At 44.9% G+C, this 22,946-nt stretch overlaps 1 protein-coding gene across 2 annotated transcripts; it reads left to right on the forward strand.

The window, feature by feature from the left end:
- Positions 1–217: 217 nt before the first annotated feature.
- Positions 218–4,014, forward strand: leng1 (leukocyte receptor cluster (LRC) member 1). Of its 2 annotated transcripts, XM_071912772.2 has the most exons (5): positions 218–270; positions 590–768; positions 1,178–1,372; positions 2,229–2,548; positions 3,040–4,014. In XM_071912772.2, exons 2-5 carry the CDS (start codon positions 637–639, stop codon positions 3,263–3,265), a joined length of 873 nt encoding a protein of 290 aa, XP_071768873.1. In that variant the 5' UTR covers positions 218–270; positions 590–636; the 3' UTR covers positions 3,266–4,014. The 2 variants fall into 2 exon arrangements, with proteins under 2 accessions (XP_071768873.1, XP_071768874.1); XM_071912773.2 differs by lacking the exon at positions 218–270 and having other exon boundaries at positions 540–768.
- Positions 4,015–22,946: the final 18,932 nt, after the last annotated feature.

Genomic DNA, 22,946 nt, shown 5'->3' on the forward strand with positions numbered 1-22,946 from the left:
TATATATATTTGTGAATGCGCTAACCTTTTTTTATTTTTAAATTTTTAAATTTTGTGTCCATGAAAATACATTGCAATACACTACTTTTTTTTTTTTTTTTTTTTTACATAATACAGTACTTTTTACATAATACAAATAAAATGAAAGGCTCTCTTGCGCCCTCTAGTGTCAAACTAGTGTCGTTGCAACACAGTCTAATGTTTACTTCCGGGTTGGGTCTTCCTGTGGGCAACTGGAGTCACCAGCAAGAACAACAAATCACCCAGCAAGTAAGCATATTTGCAGTTAAAATTGAAATTGAGTTTATGGCGAAGAAGCCAGTTCAACTTCTGCTTTCGCTGCTCTGTTGTGAACGTTAAGGCAGAACTCCTACTTGCATAAATGGCAGGTAACGTTATTTGATGTTAAGAGCACCAAACCCGTAGCTTTTCTGTGTTGTTTTTCTTTCTATCTGATTGTTTTGAAACGTACCGGTTCAAGTAATTTCCTCCCTTCCTCTGGCTTACTACAAATGTCACACTATTAAGAAAAAATAGACATTATTTTGTTTTTTTATGCTCCCTACTGGCCATTCCGCACTTCTGCTAGCCCACTCAACAAACCGGCTAACTACCGTCAACAGTCCGTAAGCAAAAATGAACATCCTTCCCAAGAAGAGCTGGCACGTGCGCAACAAAGATAACATCGAGCGCGTGCGGAGGGACGAGGCCCAAGCAGCAGAAGAGGAGCGCGAGGCCAAACGCCGTGTGGAGCGCGCAGAGCAAGAGGTGAGCAGTGACCAGAGTCACGTTACTTCTGTGATGATGATGCTGATGTAGCACGTAATGCCCGTTAACAGTGATGAGTAACACTCGCTCGTGAGTTTCTGTATAGGCCTGTTTTCTATAAGTCATGTTCAAAAATCACCTTATCATCCTTTATGTCATCTTTTTATCCCTTATGGTTTCACTTTAATATGCCTGTAGGGACTTTTAGTTTTTCTGTGTATTTGTGTAGTATACTTTTGCTATACAGCAAACAATAAGACAATATATGATAATCTATACGGTTTAGGCTCTACAACAGGACAGAAAGAGATTTGTTTCAGGGCTCAGGTATGCATACTTGTGATATAATGCATTATGAAATGCCTTTATAATGTTCAACTTGGAAGTACAACTCTTCCTCTCACCACAGGCCCGCACAGAGTATCTGAGGACGAAGGCCCGAGCTGCTCTCCAGCAGACAGGAGGAAGCAGGGATGAGGATGACGAGAGGAGTGGAGGGAGCGGAGGGAGCGGGGTGCTGGAACACCTCAATCTGTTTCCCCTGGAGGAGTCTTCTGAGAAGAAAGGGAACGAGGAGTATCTCAAAGAAAAGAAAGATGAAAAGGTGATGGTGCTATCACTTGTGTCACTCTCAACCACCTTTGGGTTCATGTCCACAAAAAAAAAATGTTTTCCAGGTTTGGTTACCTAGGCTTTTAATGATTATTAGTTAGTATACAATGGAGAGTGACAGGAAAGGTGGGAGAGAGAGAGAGAAAGAGAGAGAGAGCAAGAGAGAGAGAGAGAGGTTGACATACTGTACAACAGAGGCTGTGATCCAGATTCAGACCAATGACATTATGAGTAAATGGTGTGTGTGTGTTATCCCACGCCATCTGGACACTTGGGCTACAGTTAGACTTGTTACAATTTTATCATTCAACCATGCCAAGATGCATTATGTAACAGATCTGGATGAAAAGTCAGATTTTGCTCACATTGGTATATCAGATCTTTAAAACAAATGGAAGTGGTCAGTCTTGGGTTGTGATCAGAATTATACATAGTCTGGATGCAGTCCAGCCATAATGTGCAGCATACAAGCAGTGTAAATATATAGAAAGGGAGAGTAATACCAACAGAAAAATAAATAAATACAGCCACTGAAAACACATAACTGCTGTTTGGCTGGACTGGACAAAGCTTTGATCTCTTAAAAGGCAATCTTGAGAATCAGATCTCAGAAAATGTCAAAATGATGAGTGTAGTAGCCTTAGTTAGATTTGGCAAATTAAATGATGCTAATGATGGCAAAATGAAAAGTGATTTGAGTTTGCCCCCATTCATATTCAGTGGATTTATGCAGTTGTTTGGCACCGCCGTCGTCTGTTCTGACTGAGAACGGCACACCAAAATGTGGAGGCGACCCAATCCATTAAACAGCGAACTCTAATTACTCTTTGCTTTCCTTGTTTTTCCAGGAGAAGCAGGAGCGCGCCATCGGCTTACTGGTGTCCCTCGGGCCGCAGCCGGGGTCCGAGGTGACGCCGTGGTACATGAAAACTGGCAAAGAGCAAGAAGAGAAGAAAGAAAAAGACAAAGAAAAAGAAAAAGAGAGAGACCAGGGGAAGAGAAAGGGACTAAGTGAAGAGGAGAGAGAGAAGAGAGATCGCAGACTGAAGGACAGCTTGGACCCCTTGAAAGATATGAAGAAAGCGCTGGCTGTAAAGGACAGAAAGGAACACAAGAGCAAGAAAAAGGAAAGAAGAGATAGAGGGGAAAAGAGGAGCAGTGGAGAGAGGTGAGGAAACTGTTTCAAGATGTCCATTCCCCTTGCCTGGGCATGACTTATCAAGCAATATAATATTTACTAAATTGGTAACTCACTTGTACAGAAAGCACTTTTCATGCATAGAGTGAAAAACCTTTCAGACAGCAGACAACAATGAATCTTTAAAACATCTGGCATGGACCTGTCATTTATTAAATATGTTCCAAACCAGTAATTCAGCATATTTAGGTTTGTTATGCATGATTTTTCTGTTTGTTTTTTGTTGTTTTCTTTCTTCCTTCTCAGGGTTTCAGGTTTTCTATTGGCATCAATTGTAGATTTTCAGTCCTGATGCTTTTCTAACATTACTACCTGCCATTTTGTGCTTTCTTGATCACATTCCTGACTGATAAATGAGGCATTGTGGACATGAGTGTGATGATTTGATGAAAATGTGATGATATGGCGGTGAATATCCTCACGGAGAGATATACCAAAGCTGTCTATTCTGTCTTTTGTAGCTCTATAGAAAGGTTACGTGCCGAGCGTCTACAGCGGGAGGCTGAGGAGAGGCGGAGAGCCCAGGCGCTGCTGGACCAGAAGAACGGCAAAGGGAAGGACAAGGAGCCGGGGAGGGAGACGGAGGAGAGGGACCGGCCCTACAACAGCGCTTACTTCCCAGAACTTGCCCGAAAGCGTCAAAGGAGGGACCGAGACAGCTGGAGAGATGAAATTTTAAAGTCATGAGGCTTTTTGTCTTCGTCAGTAGTTTCTGAACTCTCAACTCCTGAGAAATGTAGTAGTGTATGTGACACAAGAAAATAGAGAATGGACAAATATTGTGACCACTTTGTTTACAAGTGAAAGCAAGTGTTATGCACACAGGGAAGAAGGTAACATGGAAACTGGTTCATAGCCCACTGTGCTTGTAAATCTGTAATCTGAACTATGAGTCATATGTCATGTGAGTTTATTGTCCGACAGTTGATATTTGAACATGACGAGGAGGTTTGGAGGCTACGGTTCCTCCTGGGAAACCTAGTAGTGATTATTTTTATTTATTTTTTTGTGATACTCCTCTGTTTTTGCTTGGCCTCTTCCACAGGGAGGTCAAAGGTCAGGCTCAGCTCCAGCTACCTGCACCTGGAGCTGGAAGGGATTCAGTGTTTTGCTCAAGGACACTTCAGCAGGGCAGATGGTTGCTGTCACAGAAAACACTCAATGCCACATTGTTAGCATGACTTTTCTAACTGTTGTGAAAACTCAAGAGTTTAGATGGTATAGTAATAGAAAATCGATTAAGCAGTAACCTTTTAGTAGAGGTAAACTTTAGAGCACATGTAAAACTTGGCAATAAGAAAAGGAGCGATTGAGAAAGTTTGTTATTACTATTTTTGTGTTTTTTATTTTATTATTTGTGAAACAAAAGACTTATGCTTAATTGCATGTGGTCATAATTCAATTAATATTCTTTTCATCAAATTCTTAATTGCCAGTGGTCTAAATAAAAAAATCGGTGATATGATTTGGAGAAAATTCATTGTTCATTTTTGGTTTGTTTTGTATGAAGTCATTGTTTTGTATCAACAACAATACAGTGTGCGATGTAAAACGCATGTGAAACCCTTACGAAAAAACGAAAGTAACCCTATACATTTTTTTAAGAGTATAAAAGTATATAAAAAAAAAAGTATAAAACTATAAGGAATATTATAGTGATACTATAGGAGATTAAAAATCCAATAAAGTAGAGTCAATATATAACTCCCTACTGAGCACCACGTACACACTATGACTCCCTATGGGAATATTATTATAGGATTATTATAGTGATTTTTCGTTGGAGAACATATGATGACAAGCTGGACCATGACAATGCGCGCTGTGTGTGTCTGACGTAGGCTGGAGGAGAAAAACACAGACAAGCCTCCAACACACAGTGAGATAGAGGAGGGCAAAAAAAAAAAAACCCAGGAGAAATAGCGGATGGTTGACCCGTGTTTGTTTTCACCGCGGCTTTAGAGACAGAAAGAGAGAGAGAGAGAGAGAGAGAGACTGCACAAATGTATTTACAGCGAGCTCCGGACTGGTTTTGGTTGGACGGGATGCACAATAGAGAATCTCACACACCGTGTTTAATTGCGGATTAGAGGAGGGGGGGATCAAACGGAGGAGGAGGGGAAGGAGAGCACAACAAGAAGAAGGAGACGCTCTTTATTAGGAGAGAGGGGGAGACGGTGTGAGCCCGGAGACGGTACAGACTGTGGCGGGGGGACGGGAGAGGACCGACAGCATCGCTCGGATGCTGGTGCTTTGGACGCCGCGACGATGCGACGACACTGCTGGGTGATGATAGTGCTGGCGGGGATGATGTCGTACTTCAACCCGGAGAGAGCCCTCGGAGCCCCGCAGAGGGAAGGTGAGCGGTGTCGGCGGGGATGCAAAATATTTCAGTGATGCTGGAGAAAGGAGAGGAGAGGAGAGGAGAGGAGAGGGGGAAGCGGGGAGGGGAGGGAGGGAGAGACGAGAGAGGGGGGGGGGGGGGGGGGGAGACAGTCAGTCTATTAGGTTATGAAAAGGCCTACATGGGGAAATATTAGCCAGCATGAGTGAGACGCCAAATAATGCGAATTATTATTGCAGTACGTGACTGTCTTGATCAAAATAGTCAGCGGCGGCTGCGAGGCTGGCGCGATGATGGTTATAATATTTGCGTGCGGTGATGAAAATATTGGGGGGATGTTTCGATTTCAGGCCTTTCAGCTCACATCGATGGCATTTAAAAACAGCACACATGAATAGCAGGCTAAAGCGCTGGTCAGTGCGAGATATTTATAAATAGCCTGCGATTTGGCACGGGGGATTATTCAGTTATAGCCTATTAGCCACTATTGGCGTTTTTCTGAATTTGAATTCGCCTTGTTTCCCCATGATTTGGCAGTGTGTTGTGTTTGTGTAATGTGTGCAGTCATTGTATTGTGGTGTATTGTTTTGATAAGAGCTGTTGGCACCGGGGCTGGTGGAATAGGCCCTGTTATGTTCCTATTTATATGCAGTGTCTGTCTGGACATCTGTCTAGGGAAAGATGAAAGAATAGCATTGCACAGGAATTGTGCATCAGTCTTGCAGCCACTAGTTATGTTGGTGGTGTATGTTTAAGCAACCTGCACAGCCAGAAGTGATTAGAATTTCATATTTTGCCCGTGTTTTGTGTTTTTTTTTCCTATATATGCAGTCAAATGAGTCCGAATGTGGCGCAAATAGGCTACAAACTATAATCAGCAATTACATATTTATCTTTCTCATTTAGAATTAGGTTAAGTAAGAATTCAGTATATTTATTTCTTAACAAGAGACATAGCCCATACATTCGCTTGGATATGAAGGTGGCCTTTATATGCTCAACACATCCTCACTTACCTTTGTTGAGGTCATTTGGCCCCTGGCCCAGGCTTGTGTGAAATGACTATCCTACTCTCTCTCTCTTGGGGTTTCTTTCTTTTTTGTAAGCTTTGCTGAGAAAGAGGAACAAATGCCAAAGTGTTAATCACAGTTAGGCCTGCACTTTGATCTTACAGGACAAACATCACTTAAAGTCTTTTGTTTAGATTTATAGTGGCATGTTGATCCTATATCCCCATATTGACCCAATAAATGATTAAAAACATTACCTTGCAATTTAAGAATGTAATGTTTACAATATAATAGTCTGGTGAATGAATGTAATTTTGGATTTGTGTGGGGCCACAGAGGATCATGTTATTTTGAGTGCATACTTAAAAATGATAAGTCAGTAGGCTAATTGCTAGGTATAACTGCAATATTAATATTCCAGACAGAGTATAGATTCACAAAAACAAACTGAGATGTCCAGTTGTAGCCTACCAATGTGAGTCGGACACGGTCTGACTGTTTCAAGGTTTCATTGTTCTGATCTCTTGTCATCTGTCATAACTGATAAAATATTTGGCTGTATAGATTTTTGGCTTTAGGATTTACATGCAACCTATAGATAATAAGTGAAGGGTATTTAACCACCCTGCCCTGCCCCTTTTTTTTGTTACAGATGGTTCGCTTCTCACAATCGACCACGTTGAGGTACAAATATCAAATGCCCCGAACCCTCCCTCTCTCACCTAAGTAGTCCACCTTCCTGATTTGAGTAATTCTTTTCCAATTTCCAACCCTTCCCAATTAGCGCTCCTCTTACCTAAATGACAGCTCCAGCCCCCCTCCCCTGCTTCTCAACTGTGTTTCCTAAGTGGAATGCCATTTCTGATACTTCCCCCCTCCCCATGCTTTTTCCTAACTGGAATGGTATACTCTCCCAATTTCAAACTTTTAATTCTTTGATTCAAATTGCTCTCTCTTTTCTTTTTACCGATTCAGACAATGGTTTTCTCTGAACTTGGTTTCTTTTCCTGCTTTTTTTCCCCCCCAAATCCCTGATGCAAGTTGTCCATTGGGGTTCTCCACTGTGTTCCAAACCCGCCGCTATGAAAACGCTCCAATGGTTTCCCTCTAAACAAAACACCTGTGTAACATGACTTCACTCTTGTGATTCAATGAAGTCTTCTCTTTTCCTTCTCACTGACTCAAACCTAACAGTGTGTCCCCCTTAGAAGCACAAGCACCCCGAGTAGCAGCACTAAACCCTTTCCTCCCTTGTATTTCTTCCTCCCACCCCCCACCCCCTCCGTCTTCCTCTCAGTCTCTCAATCCAGGGCCGCATCCCTCTCTCCTCCACCCTACGTCGTCATTCTCATCTCTTGCTCGGGGCTCGTCTCTTTTGTTCTGCTGCTCCTCACCTGCCTGTGCTGCAAGAGAGGAGGAGTGGGATTCAATGTAAGTCTTCAACATGTAAGAGACTTATTCACCTCTCTTGCTTTTTTTTTTCTGTCACTGTATGGTTTTATATGTAAGCATGACTGGAGCGCAGAGAATAGTGGGGTAAACTGCGGTTGTCCATGAGGATTGGTATGTAAAGGGACTCCTGGATAATCGTAACTCTGCATGAGTCAATAATTCTAACTTAATGAGGTAGAAATGGTCAATAATCTTCTGTCATTCTAATCTTAACTAAGCTCTCCCCGCTCTGACCTGATGTTGTTGTTGTTGTTTAGCTGGCAGACAGTCATTAGTTCAGAATGGCTGTTTTCTCCTTCCTGTCTGCCCTTGACGCTTACTGCTAAATGCATGTGTAGTATAGTTTATTATTGTTTTTATTTTATACTGATAATGTGATATTTCTTGAACTTTGGGTGCTGCGGTGGGACAAGCAGGAGTTTGACAATGCGGACGGGGAGGAGTGCTCCGGGGGCTCCAGTCCCGTCCAGGAGGACAGCCTCTCGTCGTGCCCCTCCCTCCCCGAGGTTTACACCCTGCCAGTCAGAGACCGGCCCAACTGCCCTGCCCTGCAGGACGCAGCAGGTAAGACCCAACTAAATGGCTTTCTTGTACAGCTGTGTGTGTTAAAGCATTGGCGTCCTCATGAGGAAAGGCCAATACATCTGCTGGTTATCCTGCAGTAAGCTTGTAGCCTGTATCATTGATGTGAGTCCATTAAAGGTATCAAACCGAGTATATGACCAGTAGGACCGGACTCCCTACTGAACTTCAGTGGAGTGGAAACCTTGATCTGATAAAATGCTGCACCGATGCTCTGTTTGAGCAGCCAAGTCGGCCATTTGGCTGACTTGCAGGAACAAGGTGAGGGGTTTGGGTGCTGCGGACCCTGTGGCAATTATGAGAGAGACGGTCTCTGCTCGCCTTAGAGTGGAGTACAAAGATTTTTGTCTCAGAAATGAATCGTCTCATTTAGTCTTTGGGGGCTGCAGTGGGAGAGGGAGTCTGACTGTTTGTATTTAAAATGTTGTTTGTACCTGTTAGGGCTGCCAGCGCTGAAAATATTGTTATTGTTGTGAGTGTGGGGCGGTGAGTTTTTAAGATGATTTTACTTACTTTCTCGTCTGTTTTGTTGTGAGATGTTTCATGAAAGAACATTCGAGGTCAAAGTCTGTTTGACCCTCCTCTCTTCTCCTTTACAGACTCCAAGTCTCAGTGCTTCAAAAGACACACGCTCAACTACCTTCAGGAGATCGGAAATGGCTGGTTTGGAAAGGTAAGATGATTCTCTGTCACATTCAGGTATCATAATGTTTTTGTTTTTTTAAATTTAGAATGTGCGTGTCTTAAATCTCATCCTAACTTGTCTTTCTTAGAGCACGTGTTGTTCTGTTATATGTAATATTGGCTCCCAACCATGAGTCCTAACAAAATAGTCTTTTTATTGCTGATCTCCCTCTCTCTGTTTTGCCTGGCACTCGTCCATCTCTGCCCTTCTCACCATTTCTCCATCTCTCTCTGTTTTTTTTTGTTTTGTTTATGTTTTTTTTTTTTTTTCTCTTGTCCGTCCATCTCTCCTATAGGTGATCCTGGCTGAGGTGCTGTGTGACTGCAGCTCCTCTCAGGCTGTGGTGAAGGAGCTGCGTGTCAGTGCCAGCCCTCTGGAGCAGAGGAAGTTCCTGGCTGAGTCTGAGCCATACAGGTGGGAGGAAACTGCCGAGACACGGGTAGCCATTTTGGGTCCTTAAACACTGTGTCCGGTTTGGATTGTTTCTGTTTACTGCCAGGAGAGTTGATATGCTTACTAGCCACATTAAGTGGAAGTTGCTGTTTTTCATGTAAATATTTTGTTTGGGGAGTCAAATGAGTAATGGCACTGCAGGTAAATGGAACTTAATCTGGGCGATGAATACTAGACTGACCTATTTAGTATGTTTGACTTAGAATTAGAATAGCACTTTGGCTGTCCCTCTCTCACACACACACACACACACACACACACAGACACGCACACACACGCACACACACACACACACATACACACAAACACTTAAGCATGCATACTTCTACACAGAGGCACTGCGTCATGCAAGGACAAGGCTGTCTGTTCTTTTTCTCATTAATTCCTATTTTTGGGCAAAACCCACAACAACCTGCACTATCCACACACACGCGCGCGCACACACACACACACACACACACACACACGTACACACACCCAGCCTTTCTTTCTTTCTCTCACACACACACACACACACACACACACATTCACATGCTGTTTGCGTCTCTTATCCACAACACCTTCTTTCTCCTGTTCTTGCTGAGGCACAAACCTTCTCCTTGTCCTATTATCTCTCCCTCTTCTCACCTTTTCTATCCCAGTTTCTCTCTGACACAAACACACACACACACGCCCAACTGCAAACACACACACACACACACACACACACACACACCCAACTACAAGCAAACACACAACACACCAGTACTCTCTATTTCCATTTTTATTTTTCCCAACCATCGCTCACCGTTACCTGTGCTTTGCTGCAGTGCCTCACTCTTCATCAAGTCTCTCTGTCTCTCTCTCTCTCTCTCTCTCTCTCTCTGTCTCTCTCTCTCTCTCTGACTGTTTTCCCCTCCCTCTCCGGTTTCCCTTTATGCCTTCAGGAGCCTCCAACATCCTAACATCCTCCAGTGTTTAGGCCAATGCAGCGAGAGTATCCCGTTCCTCCTGGTTATGGAGTTCTGTCAGCTGGTAAGGAGAAATCTGAGACGGCAGATGGCGGATGATTTGAGCCGCATTCTGCAGTTTATTTGCTGTGGAAATGATTATAGAATTAGGAATCTTCCAGCGTCATTAAAATCTGCTTTGCATCTGTAGGATCTGTTTGTTTTCGTCTCCTCTGCTTGCTTAATCAGTGACTGATTGAGGAAACCATATGATCGGACTCTCCCAGGCAAAACAAAGACCCAAACAGATCAATTACAGCAACACAGAGAGGGAGGCCAAACAACACCGGAGTCCTCGTAGGCTTCTACTCCCCCGTTTCATGAAGTCCTCTATTGCCCTTTCTTGGGGGATATTTTTTCATCCTTTTATATAGGCCTCATTTTATTTCCTTGCCCTTCCTGGAGCACAAATCACTAATACAAAGGCTGCCAGCTCATTACCAATTCCCCTACTGCTTTTGAGGGTGTGTGATGGAAAACACCTAGAAAGGAACATAGTTATTGCAGAAGTCGCAAATATCCTCTCTGTGCACTCACTGCCTACAAGGTGTTGCCTGCAGTTTTTAATTCCGTTTTAGGTGAAGGGCACAAATGAAAAATACTTGGCACACACACATATGGCCGTACCGGTGCTGACTCATTCTCTGTTTCAGTCCGCATATAGTTCAATACATTGTTGTTGTGATGTGTAACTAGGGCGACCTGAAGAGATACCTGCGGGCCCAGCGCAAGTCAGATGGGATGACCCCCGACCTGCTGACCCGGGATCTGTTGACTCTTCAGCGAATGGCTTTTGAGATCACCTCAGGCCTGCTGCATCTTCACGAAAACAACTATATCCACAGGTCGGTCAAGACAAACCTCATGTCCGTTATCAGGATAAAGGTCTTCAATCAAGACTGTATCTCTTAACCAAATTAGATAGAGTGTGTTTCACTGATCAATGTGACTCATTTTTGGAGCGGGTTTGTTCTCCTCTCTGTAGTGATCTGGCATTAAGAAACTGCCTGCTGACCTCAGACCTCACTGTAAGAATAGGCGACTACGGCCTTTCGCACAACCATTATAAGGTACGTGTGTGTGTGTGTGTGTGTGTGTGTGTGTGTGTACATGCTTGTGATCCTCTGACAATGAAAACATAACCTTTCATCAATTTAAACTGTAGGCTTTTTTATATGTGTAGGCTACAGGATTTTCTCACCTATGTGTTTTATTTTAGGAACCACAAAGCCTGTGTTTTTGTCATTTTACTCTCGTCCTAAATAATGTTTCACTACATTTACCATATGAATAATCCTTGGTATGTTTTTGTGAAGGATGACTATTACCTAACTCCTGACAAGCTATGGATCCCTCTACGCTGGATCGCTCCTGAACTGCTGGAGGAGTATAGAGGATCTCTCATCGTTACTGACCAAACCAAGACCAGCAATGTGTGGTATGTTTTAAAACGATCACATCTGTGTAAACAAAACCCTGCTGAAAACAAAACAGCCTAGACCAGCCAAGTTGGTTATGTTGGTGGGCAGTTTATGCTGGTCATGCTCTGACTATAAATGCTGCTTTAGCTGGTCTAGGCTGTTTATTTTTTTAGATTATTTTTTGGCATGTCTGTTTTATTGGACAGTCACAGTATACAGAGACAAGATGGGAGAGAGAGGGGGGTTGATGTGCGACAAAGGTCCCAGGCCAGATTCAGGACATCGTGTTTATGTGGTATGTGCCTTAAACCACTGAGTTCCCCGGACGCCCCTAGGCTGTTTATTTTTTAACAGGGAACAAGGTGAACCTCGTTTCTCCTAATGCCTCAGCAATGGAAGTCATTAGGGAGGATGAAATGTTCTGAAACACTGAAAAGTATTGAAATTGTGGACCAAGAATACCAAGAGTATGCTGTGTGCATATACTCTTAAATGCTCTGTAAAGTCACATTTTTTTTGTAGTTTAAATTAGAGCTTGAATCAGGCCCAAAATTTCAAGCTTACCTGAGCCTGCATTGGTTCAGCCTGAGCCCAACTCATTATGCCTGCTCCTTAGACTTGTCTGCTTTGAAGTCAGAGGTTCAGATAAACAAGACGTTGCTGTAAAAAAACAACCTACATACCAATAAACTAAGAAATGAGATCTTAATTGATGAAGCCTATGATGATTTGTCTCTCACCATTTCTATTCCTCCCCCCTCTCTTCCAGGTCCTTGGGGGTGGTGATATGGGAGCTGTTTGAGTTTGGCTCTCAGCCCCACAGACACCTGAGCGACGAAGAGGTGCTGACCTTCGTCATTAGGGAGAGACAGATCACCCTGGCCCAGCCCAGACTCAAACTCTCCCATGCAGACTACTGGTCAGTGATCACACACTCATTCACTAGGTGCATTCTGCAGACTTAATAGTGATTAAGTTAATGACAAGGGAAAATGCTATAATCATGTTTTTGTGTTTTTCTCTCCTTTTTCCTCTCCTCAGGTATGAGATCATGCAGTCCTGCTGGCTACCTCCATCTCAACGCCCTTCTGTAGCTGAGGTATTCCTCCTCCTCTCCTCCCTCTTGGCCGCTGAGCGAGGAATGGCGAGGGGGAGTGTTGGGGAAGAGGATGAAGACGACGAGGAGTATGAGGAGGGCAGAGGAAGGAGAGGGGAGAGCGAGGAGTCGTTTGAAAGACGCTGGGACTCCCTCCGTCCACCTGCCTTCCAGGCTGCAGCCAACGAGCGGCAGAGGGAGAGAGAGTATGGCAGGGATGACAGAGACAACTCTTACCCCCTGCTGGACCCTGTGGGGAACTGTATCACCCCGTCCTCGTCTGAACTGGACGACATCCTGACAGTCACTGAAACCAGCAAAGGCTTGAACTTTGAGTATTTCTGGGAGAAGGCCCATGCAAGACGGGGCTATAAACCTCTTCCTCCTCCTCAGCCAATCCCGACTATGAACAACTCCCACAGACAGTCCTTGGACACTCCCACTGTGGTCCCGGTGATAAGCGCCCGCAGCCCTTCCCTCGCCAGCGAGTACTACATCAGGTTAGAGGAGCACACACCGCAGGATAAGTCGCCAACTCTGAAAGGGAAAGCACAATCCTCTTTCCGTTCTGACTCGATTTGCCCCGGAGACATGGAGCTGGTGGAGATTCGCAGTGGAATGCTGGGGAAAGAGCGCATCCCGTATTCTTCTTCTGAGGTGTGTGGGGGGAGGGGCATCCAGACCGTCCGATCGAGTGAGGTTCAGCTCCAGGTGCCCAACACAGGCGTGGCAGAATTCAGGGACACCTCCAGCAGGGTGACTGACTTCTCAGTAGTCGATCTAGGGGACGATGACGAAGACGACAGGAAGAGGAGTGGCGAGGCGGATAAAGCGTCATCCATGTGTTCGCAGGCCCCAGTCCTCCCTCCCAAGCCGCGCTCCATGTCCATGTCATCGGCCAACCACCTTCACTCGCGCCCCCTCCCTGCCCCTCCGCTGGGATATCACAGAGGGCTGCCTCACTACACCATCGGTGGAAAAGTGGAGACAGACCCTCATCATATGAGCAGCTGCCCTCCCTCCACCTTTGATCACCTGGGGTTCCATCGGTCCCGCCAGACTCTGCCCCCATCCCCATCCCTCTCTCCCTCTCTGCCTCCATCCAGCCACCCTATTTACCCCCCACCTCAAATGTGTCCTCCCCCTCTCCCTCCCCACTGCAAACCTCAGAGAGGCTACCCCAGCTACAACACAACTGACACTTACTCACGATACAGCAAGACGCAGACACAGAGATCCAGTAGAGACCCACTATCCTGTGACTACTCCGACAGAGAAGGAGGTATGAGGCACACAGCGTCGTTGCACAACTCCAAGGAGAATTCCCATTCCCGTGTGAAAGACTTTGACTCTCCTGTACGGCGAGAAAACCCCTTGCGCCCTGTCTACCGCAACTTACCACGCTCCCAGTCCACAGCCCCACAGATTGAAAGGCACTCGTCATCTAGTCCCACCTACTCAGATGAGGATGACTCCCCCTTCATGTCCCCTGAGAAACCCAGTGGGGGCACTACTGTCACTCACTCCAGCCTGTCTGAGGATGTAGACCCAGCCACAGCGGAGCTCTTCTCCAGGGGGATGAAGAGGACTCAGTCACGCCTCGCCACCATCCTGCCTGCCATTTGGAAGGAGGACGCCGAACTGCAGGCAGAACGTGTGGCCGCTGCCAAGAAATCCCCCATGCATCTGTTTCTGACAGAGATATGCAGTGTGACAGAGTCTAGTGAGTCCAAGGCAGAGGTAGGGAAGGCCACGTGGGAAGAAGAGAGGGAGGAGAAAAGAGATGGAGAGAGATGGGGGAACTTCCTCCTGCCCAACAGAGGCATGCGTCGATCCCAGTCACTGGTCACAGAGCTGGGCTCAGCAGGACAGACATGGGGGACGGAGAAACAGAGCAACAGGACAGGAGCAGAGGAAGACAACGGATCATTCCAGAGGGATCTTTTTCTCACAGAGGTCGACACAGGAAGGATGGACACAGATCCGGAGGGAGAGCCAGAGAGAGACTCAGTAAAATACCTCCATCCTGCAGGGTCCAGATTGCGGCCCTATGTCTGCGCCCCTGGCCTTCCCTCCTACACTGAGGCTGAGGAGGCCTACTCAAAGGGCATACGGAGATCCCGCTCCCTCCTCTCTGAGATCACTATCGGGAGGCAGGAGTCCGAACCACAGGAGACTGACAAGGAGCCCCGGAGAATGGAGATGACCAGGGAAGAGTTCCTGAAGGAGATCCAATCAGCCGAGACCTTTCTGACAGAAATCATATCTAGACAAAAAGCTGCAGCCGCCAAGAAGGAAGGGGGGTCTTCTTACTCCCCCACTCCTATGTCACCTGAATATGAGTCCATATGCATAGACCCAAACTCCACTCAGACGATCAGATTTCAATCAGAGAGCTCCATACGAGCATCAAACAAAGGCAAAGATGACCCACAAACTGAGGCCATCTATGCCCAAGTGACCAAGCGTGCTAAAAAGAGCGAGATAAAGGTTACCATGAGACCTGAGATCCCAATCCTTCATATAGGATCAAATAAACAGCCTGTTAAACAGGATGGCCAAGGAAACAATGATTCACACACAGAGCAGGACACTGCTGACGCAAAGTCCCACTCAGCTCTCGAGTGCCAACCTGGTGAGTTTGTGTTTTCTGAGATCATGCCCAAAAACGGCCTATTGCTCAACCAAACACTCGCACGTCAGAAAGAAGAAGAGGACTGTTCAGACGGCCCTGCCTTACCTGCCAGAGGAGAGGAGGAAGAAAGAGAGCTTTCAGCAAAGACTCCCATTGAGTCCGCTGAGAGTGCTGAAGAATCCAACACTGTGCTACTGCGTGAAAACAAATCACTCATTACAAATGAGACGGAGAGTCACAGGCCTGCTGTGATAGGGAATGGTGAGATAATGAAAGATGACCTGCAGGCCAGTAGTACTGTGAGAGGAGATCAAACATGTGGGAAGACTGATACCAGTTCGTATGATTCTGAGAAAGAACAATCTCAAACAGATAAAGTTCCTGCAATGGACTCTAAAAATCACACAGAAGGTGATTCGGAGAGCTCTGAAAGTTTTGGTACTCAAAATAATGTTGAAAGAGAAGATTCACAGCAGCATAATAACAGTGGTCAAACAAAACAGTGTCACACTGCCCAAAATGCAGCCACTCCTGCTGCCACTCCAACCACTCCAGACTGGGACCCATCCTCTGACATCTCTCTCATCACCCCCACTGACTCCGTCCTGTCACCTATGACTTCCAGCTCAACCGACTGCCTCACACCTAGTGACTCATGGATGGGAGGAGGAGGGGGAAGTGGTGGGTGGAGGGCTCTGGGAAATGAAACACCCCATCGAGACTCTGCCTATTTCTCAGACAGTGATTGGGAGGGGGACGGGCTGAACAGGAGGAGCAGTGATGGACTTAGTGCCTCCAGGCCTGGCAGTGGGCGAGGAGGAGATAGGGGAACACTGACAGGAATAGAGGAAAAGATTGAAGTTGAGGAGGAGGGAGAGACAGGAGAAAAGAGCCCCTTAAAAGAGAGTATAACGATTTCAGATAGTAAAGCTGAAACTGGGGAAAGGATGACTATTGAGATGTCTGAAGAAAAGAGCGTTCCATATCAAAATACTCCTGAGAATGATATCTCCCATATCGGTAATGACAAAGATATTCTAAGCAAAGGGCTAGAGTCTGCACAGAGAGAAGATTCTGGCATATTCCATAATGAGAGCAGAGAGACAGGAGGAAAGGGGCTAAACAAGTCAACACTGCTGTCTGATGATTCTCAGGCCAAGGACAGCGTTGACTTAATTGATAAGTTTTTCTCAAATTTGGAGGATGAGCCATTGAAAGGGCTCCCACACAGTGATGGGTATCAGATAGACAACCATTACACAGATGGCATCATCTCTCATGTGCAGATAACAGATTGCAAATACAAGGATTCTGCAGAGAATGACTTGAATCTACACTCCAAGAACATCGCTGAGACAGATAGTTTAATCAAATCTGAATCTGGCAGTCAATCAAAGGACTGCATATTAAGACTCAACAACAAAGAATATACATGTATTACACTGACAGATAATGATCTCTGTTCACTAAATGCCCCCCACTCTGGAAATGACACTGTTGAACCCACAGCACCGCCCCAGTTTGACAACAGAGAGTCCAGATTATCTCGGTTATACGGCATTCAAACTAGTGATGCCATCCTCAGCGATGATACCCCGTCAGTGCTGGAGCCCGATGATGGGAAGTGTATCGATGATAAAGTGAGCAGTCTAATGTGTCCTTCTTGGGCGGAGGAAGGTGTTGATGGACTTGAGAGACACGAAGAGAGGCCCGGCCTAGAGCTCCAGCACACAGACCGCAACGAGCTGGGCCTGAGGAACCTGTGCTGCTCAGAAGACAGTGAAGACAAGAAGGCCACGACCACGTCAGAGACAGAGCAACAGCTGGCCGCCGGGGAGCTAAGTAACGCCATGAAGGAGAAGTCGCCCCAGAGAGACGCGGCATGTGGAGACCAGAGCGGGGCGGACTCTCCCAACAGTGTGGATAAAGAATCCTCCGAGGGCCTGGATCTGAAAACGAAAGAGTTATGGAGCACTCTGGAGGAGGAGGAAGAGAGAACAGGCGGAGTGGTTAGGGGAGAATTTGACTGCCACCGTTTTACGCAAAGGGACTTGCACTTGTGGCCCGCTGAAAATGACCAATGGGCCTCTCCAGAGAGCAGGAGCCAAGATATTGAACTCGCATCTGAATTCTTCTCTGGGTTCAGCAATAAGGCCTGGGAGGTGGGAGAGCGGCTCGTAGTGGGTCGGGAGTTTTGGGAAACCGAAGGGAATGATGAGCTTGCAGGAAGTGAACCTCACCCCGCTGTCTCGGAGGGCTGTGAGGAAACCTGTAATGATGAAACCCAGGGACAAACCGGCCAACTTGTAGTCAAGGCAACGTGGGATTCGAAAGACACTGATATCCAACCGGCAGTCCAAGCTCTGGACGTACAACAAGAGGAAAATATTGAGAACCTAGAGGAAATTGATGATTGTAACGGAGATCTGAAAGGAGGAATCTCAGATATTGAAGTAGAGAACATAGAGATCCCAGAGCAAGAGACCTTAGCCCAAGGAGATAAACAAATTACATCATGCACAGAGGCAGTCAGGAATAGCGAAGGTCAGCTAGACTTTGCAGAGGAAGAGGAGAATCAAAACTTTAACAGATGGCCTCAGAATCACCTCTGCCAGATCCAAACAGAAGAACAGTCATCAGCTGAAGACGCTGGCAAAGAAACAGGCTCTAATTTAGAAAACGATTTCGCTCACACTTTGGAGAATATTAGCTTGAATATTTCTCTTTGCATCACGGAAGCTTCTCCTGTGAACTTTTCAGTCCCGGAGAGTATTGAACCAATCGTGGACTCAGAAAGTGAAATGAGTCCACAGCTTGCGAGGCAGGACATAGAGCAGAGAATAAGCGTTATGAATGTAGAGGAGGATTACAGAGACGTCCCTCTTCCATCCAGTCCTCTAGCTTGCCCCAGTGACATTGGTTTGACAATGCGGGATGAGACAGATCAGTCTTATCCACAGGTAGACAATTTCAGCTCAGTAGATTTTCCCAGCCCTCCGCCGAGCATAGACCTTGATGTGCAAGATGATAAACTGGAGAGTTTAGACGACTCCTTTCCTAGTCCACCGCCATCTGTCATAGAGGCAGAGGAGTTTATTAGTCACATGAATCTAGAAGACTTTATTGCCAGCACTGAGACACAGCCGCTTATTTCCCCCACTCACAACACAGATGCCTCGGAGCCACCTCTGCAAGAGTCGCCAGTTGCTACGACTCAAAGCAAAGGGATCTCGGCCAATCTGAACCTCTCGCCTGTGCACATAACATTGGAAAATGAGAGCAACCTCACGTCCACATTAGGGAATCAGGATGACCAAAATAACCTGTTCCAGAAAACTTCAGCTGCCACCCCGCCTCCGCCCCAACATGCCCTCAACACCCTCCCAGAATTATTGATCTCTGAGTGGAAGGATCTGGACGAGGAGCCCCTGGAGGACTTTGAAAAACTAGAGAAACTGTGCTGCATTTCTGGGGATGAGGAGGACACCCTGGGGGACCTTTTCTTGGGGAACCTAGAGCTCTTGGAGTCTCTGAAGAAGACACCTGACCAGAAGCCTAGCAGTGCTGGCGATGGCGATAAAGTTGAGGAGACCTGTGGCTCCTCCACTCCTGAGGGGAGCAGGGTGGATCTGAAGGAGCACCTTGACGGGATCTCTGATAACTCCGATAAGGTTGCTGAGTCTGCACCATGTGTGATCCAGGATTTCCAAGCCACACTGTCACCTCAAGAGGAGAGAAACGACACACAGAGCCCACTGTGCTCATCGTCATGCCATACGTCTGAGGTCAAGGACCAGGGATCTCTTTCTAAGATGCCCACTAAGAACGGCCTCATGATGCAGGTTAGGATAAGACCTTGTTTGCTCTTAGCGCTAAGTGTTTGATGGCTCTTTAGCTTTCAGATTATTAACCTTGAGATGTTTTGATATTCTGCCTGCTTCTTCATTTTCTATTTACTAATTGTTAACATTTTTAGCTGACTAGGGGGAAAAGGTGCTCCTTTTATTACCTTTTTGAATTTATTAACCCCTAATTTATCTTTTTCTTTATGTTTCTTCAGGTGTGTGAGGAAAGATTACAGTTCTCCCTCAGTGAAAACGTTCAAACAAATGTGCTTTGGGGGGCGACTCTCAAAGACACCGTTACTCTCCGGCCCTGGGGGGAGCAAATCACAGACGGCAACAGCGAACCAGTCAGTGTGAAAGACAAAAATCAAGATGAAAGGTAAGAAGTGTGACCTTGGAAATATGATCCTGAATAACAAATCAGAGTTTCTGTTGACATTCATGTCTTAATCAATTGTGTCTGTTTTTTGTTTTTTTTACCCCGTAGCCAAGAGGAGCAGGAAAGCGCCCCCGGCCCTTGGCCCCACAGCGAGTCTGATGAAACTACCGCTGAACCACTCACTGTGATCGAACAACCTGAGGTTACGTCCCCTCAGCCTGTTGGAAACCAGGCAATGAAAGGTACCTTCATGTTAGATGTATTGCTAATGTGAGTCATCATAACTGAGATGATTCTAAATGCAAACTTCATTGAGAAACATGGCTTTTCATTATATGCAGATTTGATTGATTTGTTGATACATCTCAGTATTATCTTGCATTTATTTTTAAAGGAGGGTGGGCAGTTCCTCTTCCTCAAGCATTTCATTAGTTTTAGTAACAGTATACAGTGAGGAGTGACAGGAAAGTGAGGAGAGAGATGTGACTGGCTAGCATTTTTACTTTTATTTTGCACACTAAGGGGCGGAGCCACTAGGACTCTGCCAGCCATTTCTCATATCTAACAATCTCCTCCCTACCCTCCTTTTCACAGCCAAACTAGCTCGCCTGTCTCTTGCCCTCCCTCCTCTGGCTCTCACTCTTCCCCTCACCCCCAGCGGTAAAGGAGGATTTGGGGAGGGGGGCATCGGGAGTCGGATCGGACGACGGAGAGGTCTGTCATCGGGAAGCGACCCCGATGACGAGGAGGAAGAAGAGCAGGAGGACGAAAGCTCCCGACGGGTGATTGTTGTCACGGAAACAGATATCGACAAACGCGTCGGCCTGAGGAGTCTGCTGAAGTCGCCCAAGGAGCCGATGGACAGGGAAAAAGATAGAGGAAGAAATGTGTCCTTTTTTGATGATGTCACAGTCTATCTTTTTGATCAGGTATTTCCCACACATACCACGCTTGATTAATAACAGATCATATTAGATATAATAAAGTGTGCCTGACTATTCTTTCTTGATGCAACAGGAAACTCCAACCAATGAGCTGGGCACTTCAGCGCCCACCAGTCCGGCTCCAGTCTCTGGCAAAAGCACCAAGTTCGACTTACATGGTACGTTCATAAACATGACACAGAACGAGGAGGGGGGCAAATTCAGTCTGGAGATAATGTGCATCTGTCTGAAGCAAAGGGAGAGAGCTGTGTGTTTCCCACTGTCCTCATGCATTATCAGTTAGTCACCACTTAGAGCCGGTGAATGACATTATAAAAGCTGACAGTTCCCAACTTATCCCCACCCACTGAAATGGAGAACCCTGGTTTCACCCGTCTCCTCTCCAAATATGCAGCCAGAATTAATCTTCTATAATTATCCCCCCTACACTGTGACATGTAGAATTGAGTGGGGACATAAATCCTGCGCTCAACAATGCAAGCCTAAGCTGTGTTTTCCAACATATTTTAATTTGGTCTCTGGAAGCCTTCCACTCTCCATCTCATACACAGATCGCTTCATTTCACAGAATAATGAGAGTTTTGGCTCAGAATTCCCTTTGGGCTTTGCATATACAGAAATGCACTAACACCAAAATTAGATGCTTTCATGATTTCTCGTAGCCTTCAGAGTTGAACATTTGAAAGCCTTGAAAGGAGAGGCAGTGTTCCTTTTGAAAGAGTGTTATTTTTAACTGAAAACTATCTTGCATTGCTTCAGCTCACTTATATTAATAGATGTAGATTAATAGTTTTTTTTCTGCTTTGTATTTAGTCTGGCACTGATTTCTTAATCTCAATAATATTGAAGCCACATGTGTCCTAGTGTTTATGCATTTAACATTAGGTAAGTTATGGTAGAGCTTGATTTAGTTTGTCAGTCAAACTTACAGCCAACTCCTGTCTTTCCATCAGGGGCAAACAACAAAGGCAAAGACTCAAAAAGGAAAGAGGATTTGTCAATCAAACCGAGGTCGCCTGTGGGGGCCAATCCAGTGACATCATCGCGCTTTACTGTCAGCCCTGCCGACGACCCCCACTTGGTGTGATGTTTCGTGTCATCATGGGAACCTTTAGAGCTGAACCCTCTGAGACTGGCCAGTGAATTAACCCCAACGACCAGCCATTCTCTCAGAGGCTATTTTTTTATTGAATAGGCAACGGAAAGAAAAGACTCCCGTTCTAACAGCTGGACACATTCCAGGTTTTACCAGCTACAGGATTTTGTATGACAAGGGTTGTTGAGCTCCTCTCTGCCACTGTTTTATGGAGTTTATTCATAGCCTTTGGCTACAAAAGTCTTTGGAAAAGGCAGCATATGCTAGGAGAAGAGGAGCCTGGAGCTTTGTAAAATCTGAAACAGATTTGACGGCTATGCAATGGGAGTCTTACTGTGTACCAGCTTACCTTCTCTTTTTCTGCTTCATTCTGTTGTATTTTTCCCCAAATGTGCGGGGAATGCACTTTCTTTAGTCATTTATCTGTCTATGTAAACGCTTGGATTCCAATCCTCTCTTTATTAAAAAAAGGTTTTTCATTGCAGTCTGTCAGATATTCTTGTAGGCAGCAGTTGGGGACAGAAATTGCTTGACTCCTGTATTTGAGAATACTCATTCAACATTTGTACAAATATCGTAATACAAGTGTATACAATATCATTTTAGAGCTGTTTAATTTTAGATGTATTCTTAGACTGCACGAAAAAATGAAACAAGCTGTTTCTTTATACTTTTAATTCTAAAAAGCTGTCTATTATTTGATTACTGTTTATTTATATATTTATTATTTATTTGTTTATTCATGTAAAGCCAATTTCCATGCAATCTAATATTTATTTATTTATTTATTTATTTATTTATTTGTTTGTTTATTTATTTATTTATTTATTTATCAATTTATTTATTTATTTGCTTTGGTGCAATTAACATATATGAACTTAACACACATTTGTTTGGGACAAAATGCATCTAGGTTATACCTTCTCAAGTTCTTCATAACAAATAAATCAAAATATTTTCCCAAACGTCTTAATTGCTAAAAAGTATTTTGTATAATTTCACTTGTTAATATATGCCAATCTGTATGGAATATGTCCTGTAATGTTTCATTATTTTCTAATGTCAATGAATTTTTAGCTGTCTTGTCATTCTTTTACCTTGTTTAATGACGATTAATGTAGCTTAGCATGAAAAATGGAAGCCTTTCATCAGTAAATAACTCCATTTGTTTGTGTATCTGTTAATTTATCTCATTTTCTACTAATAACAGTCCATCATGCAGTCGAGGTCCAACTAGTCCCTTTGTTTAGTCTATTTAAATGTTGGTTTAAAACCTGTATTGTTTAAAGAATGGTTTTCAAGGGATACTGTATAAACATGGGGAAATAAAAACAACATAAAAATGTGAACCTCTTTCTGAACTGTTTAATGAGAATAAATCGTATTGTCTTATATTCATAAGATGTTCCATTTCATAAGAAAGAAAATCATTCTGTT

The sequence above is a fragment of the Centroberyx gerrardi genome, chromosome 12 (assembly GCF_048128805.1).
Source record: "Centroberyx gerrardi isolate f3 chromosome 12, fCenGer3.hap1.cur.20231027, whole genome shotgun sequence".
Lineage (NCBI taxonomy): Eukaryota > Metazoa > Chordata > Actinopteri > Beryciformes > Berycidae > Centroberyx > Centroberyx gerrardi.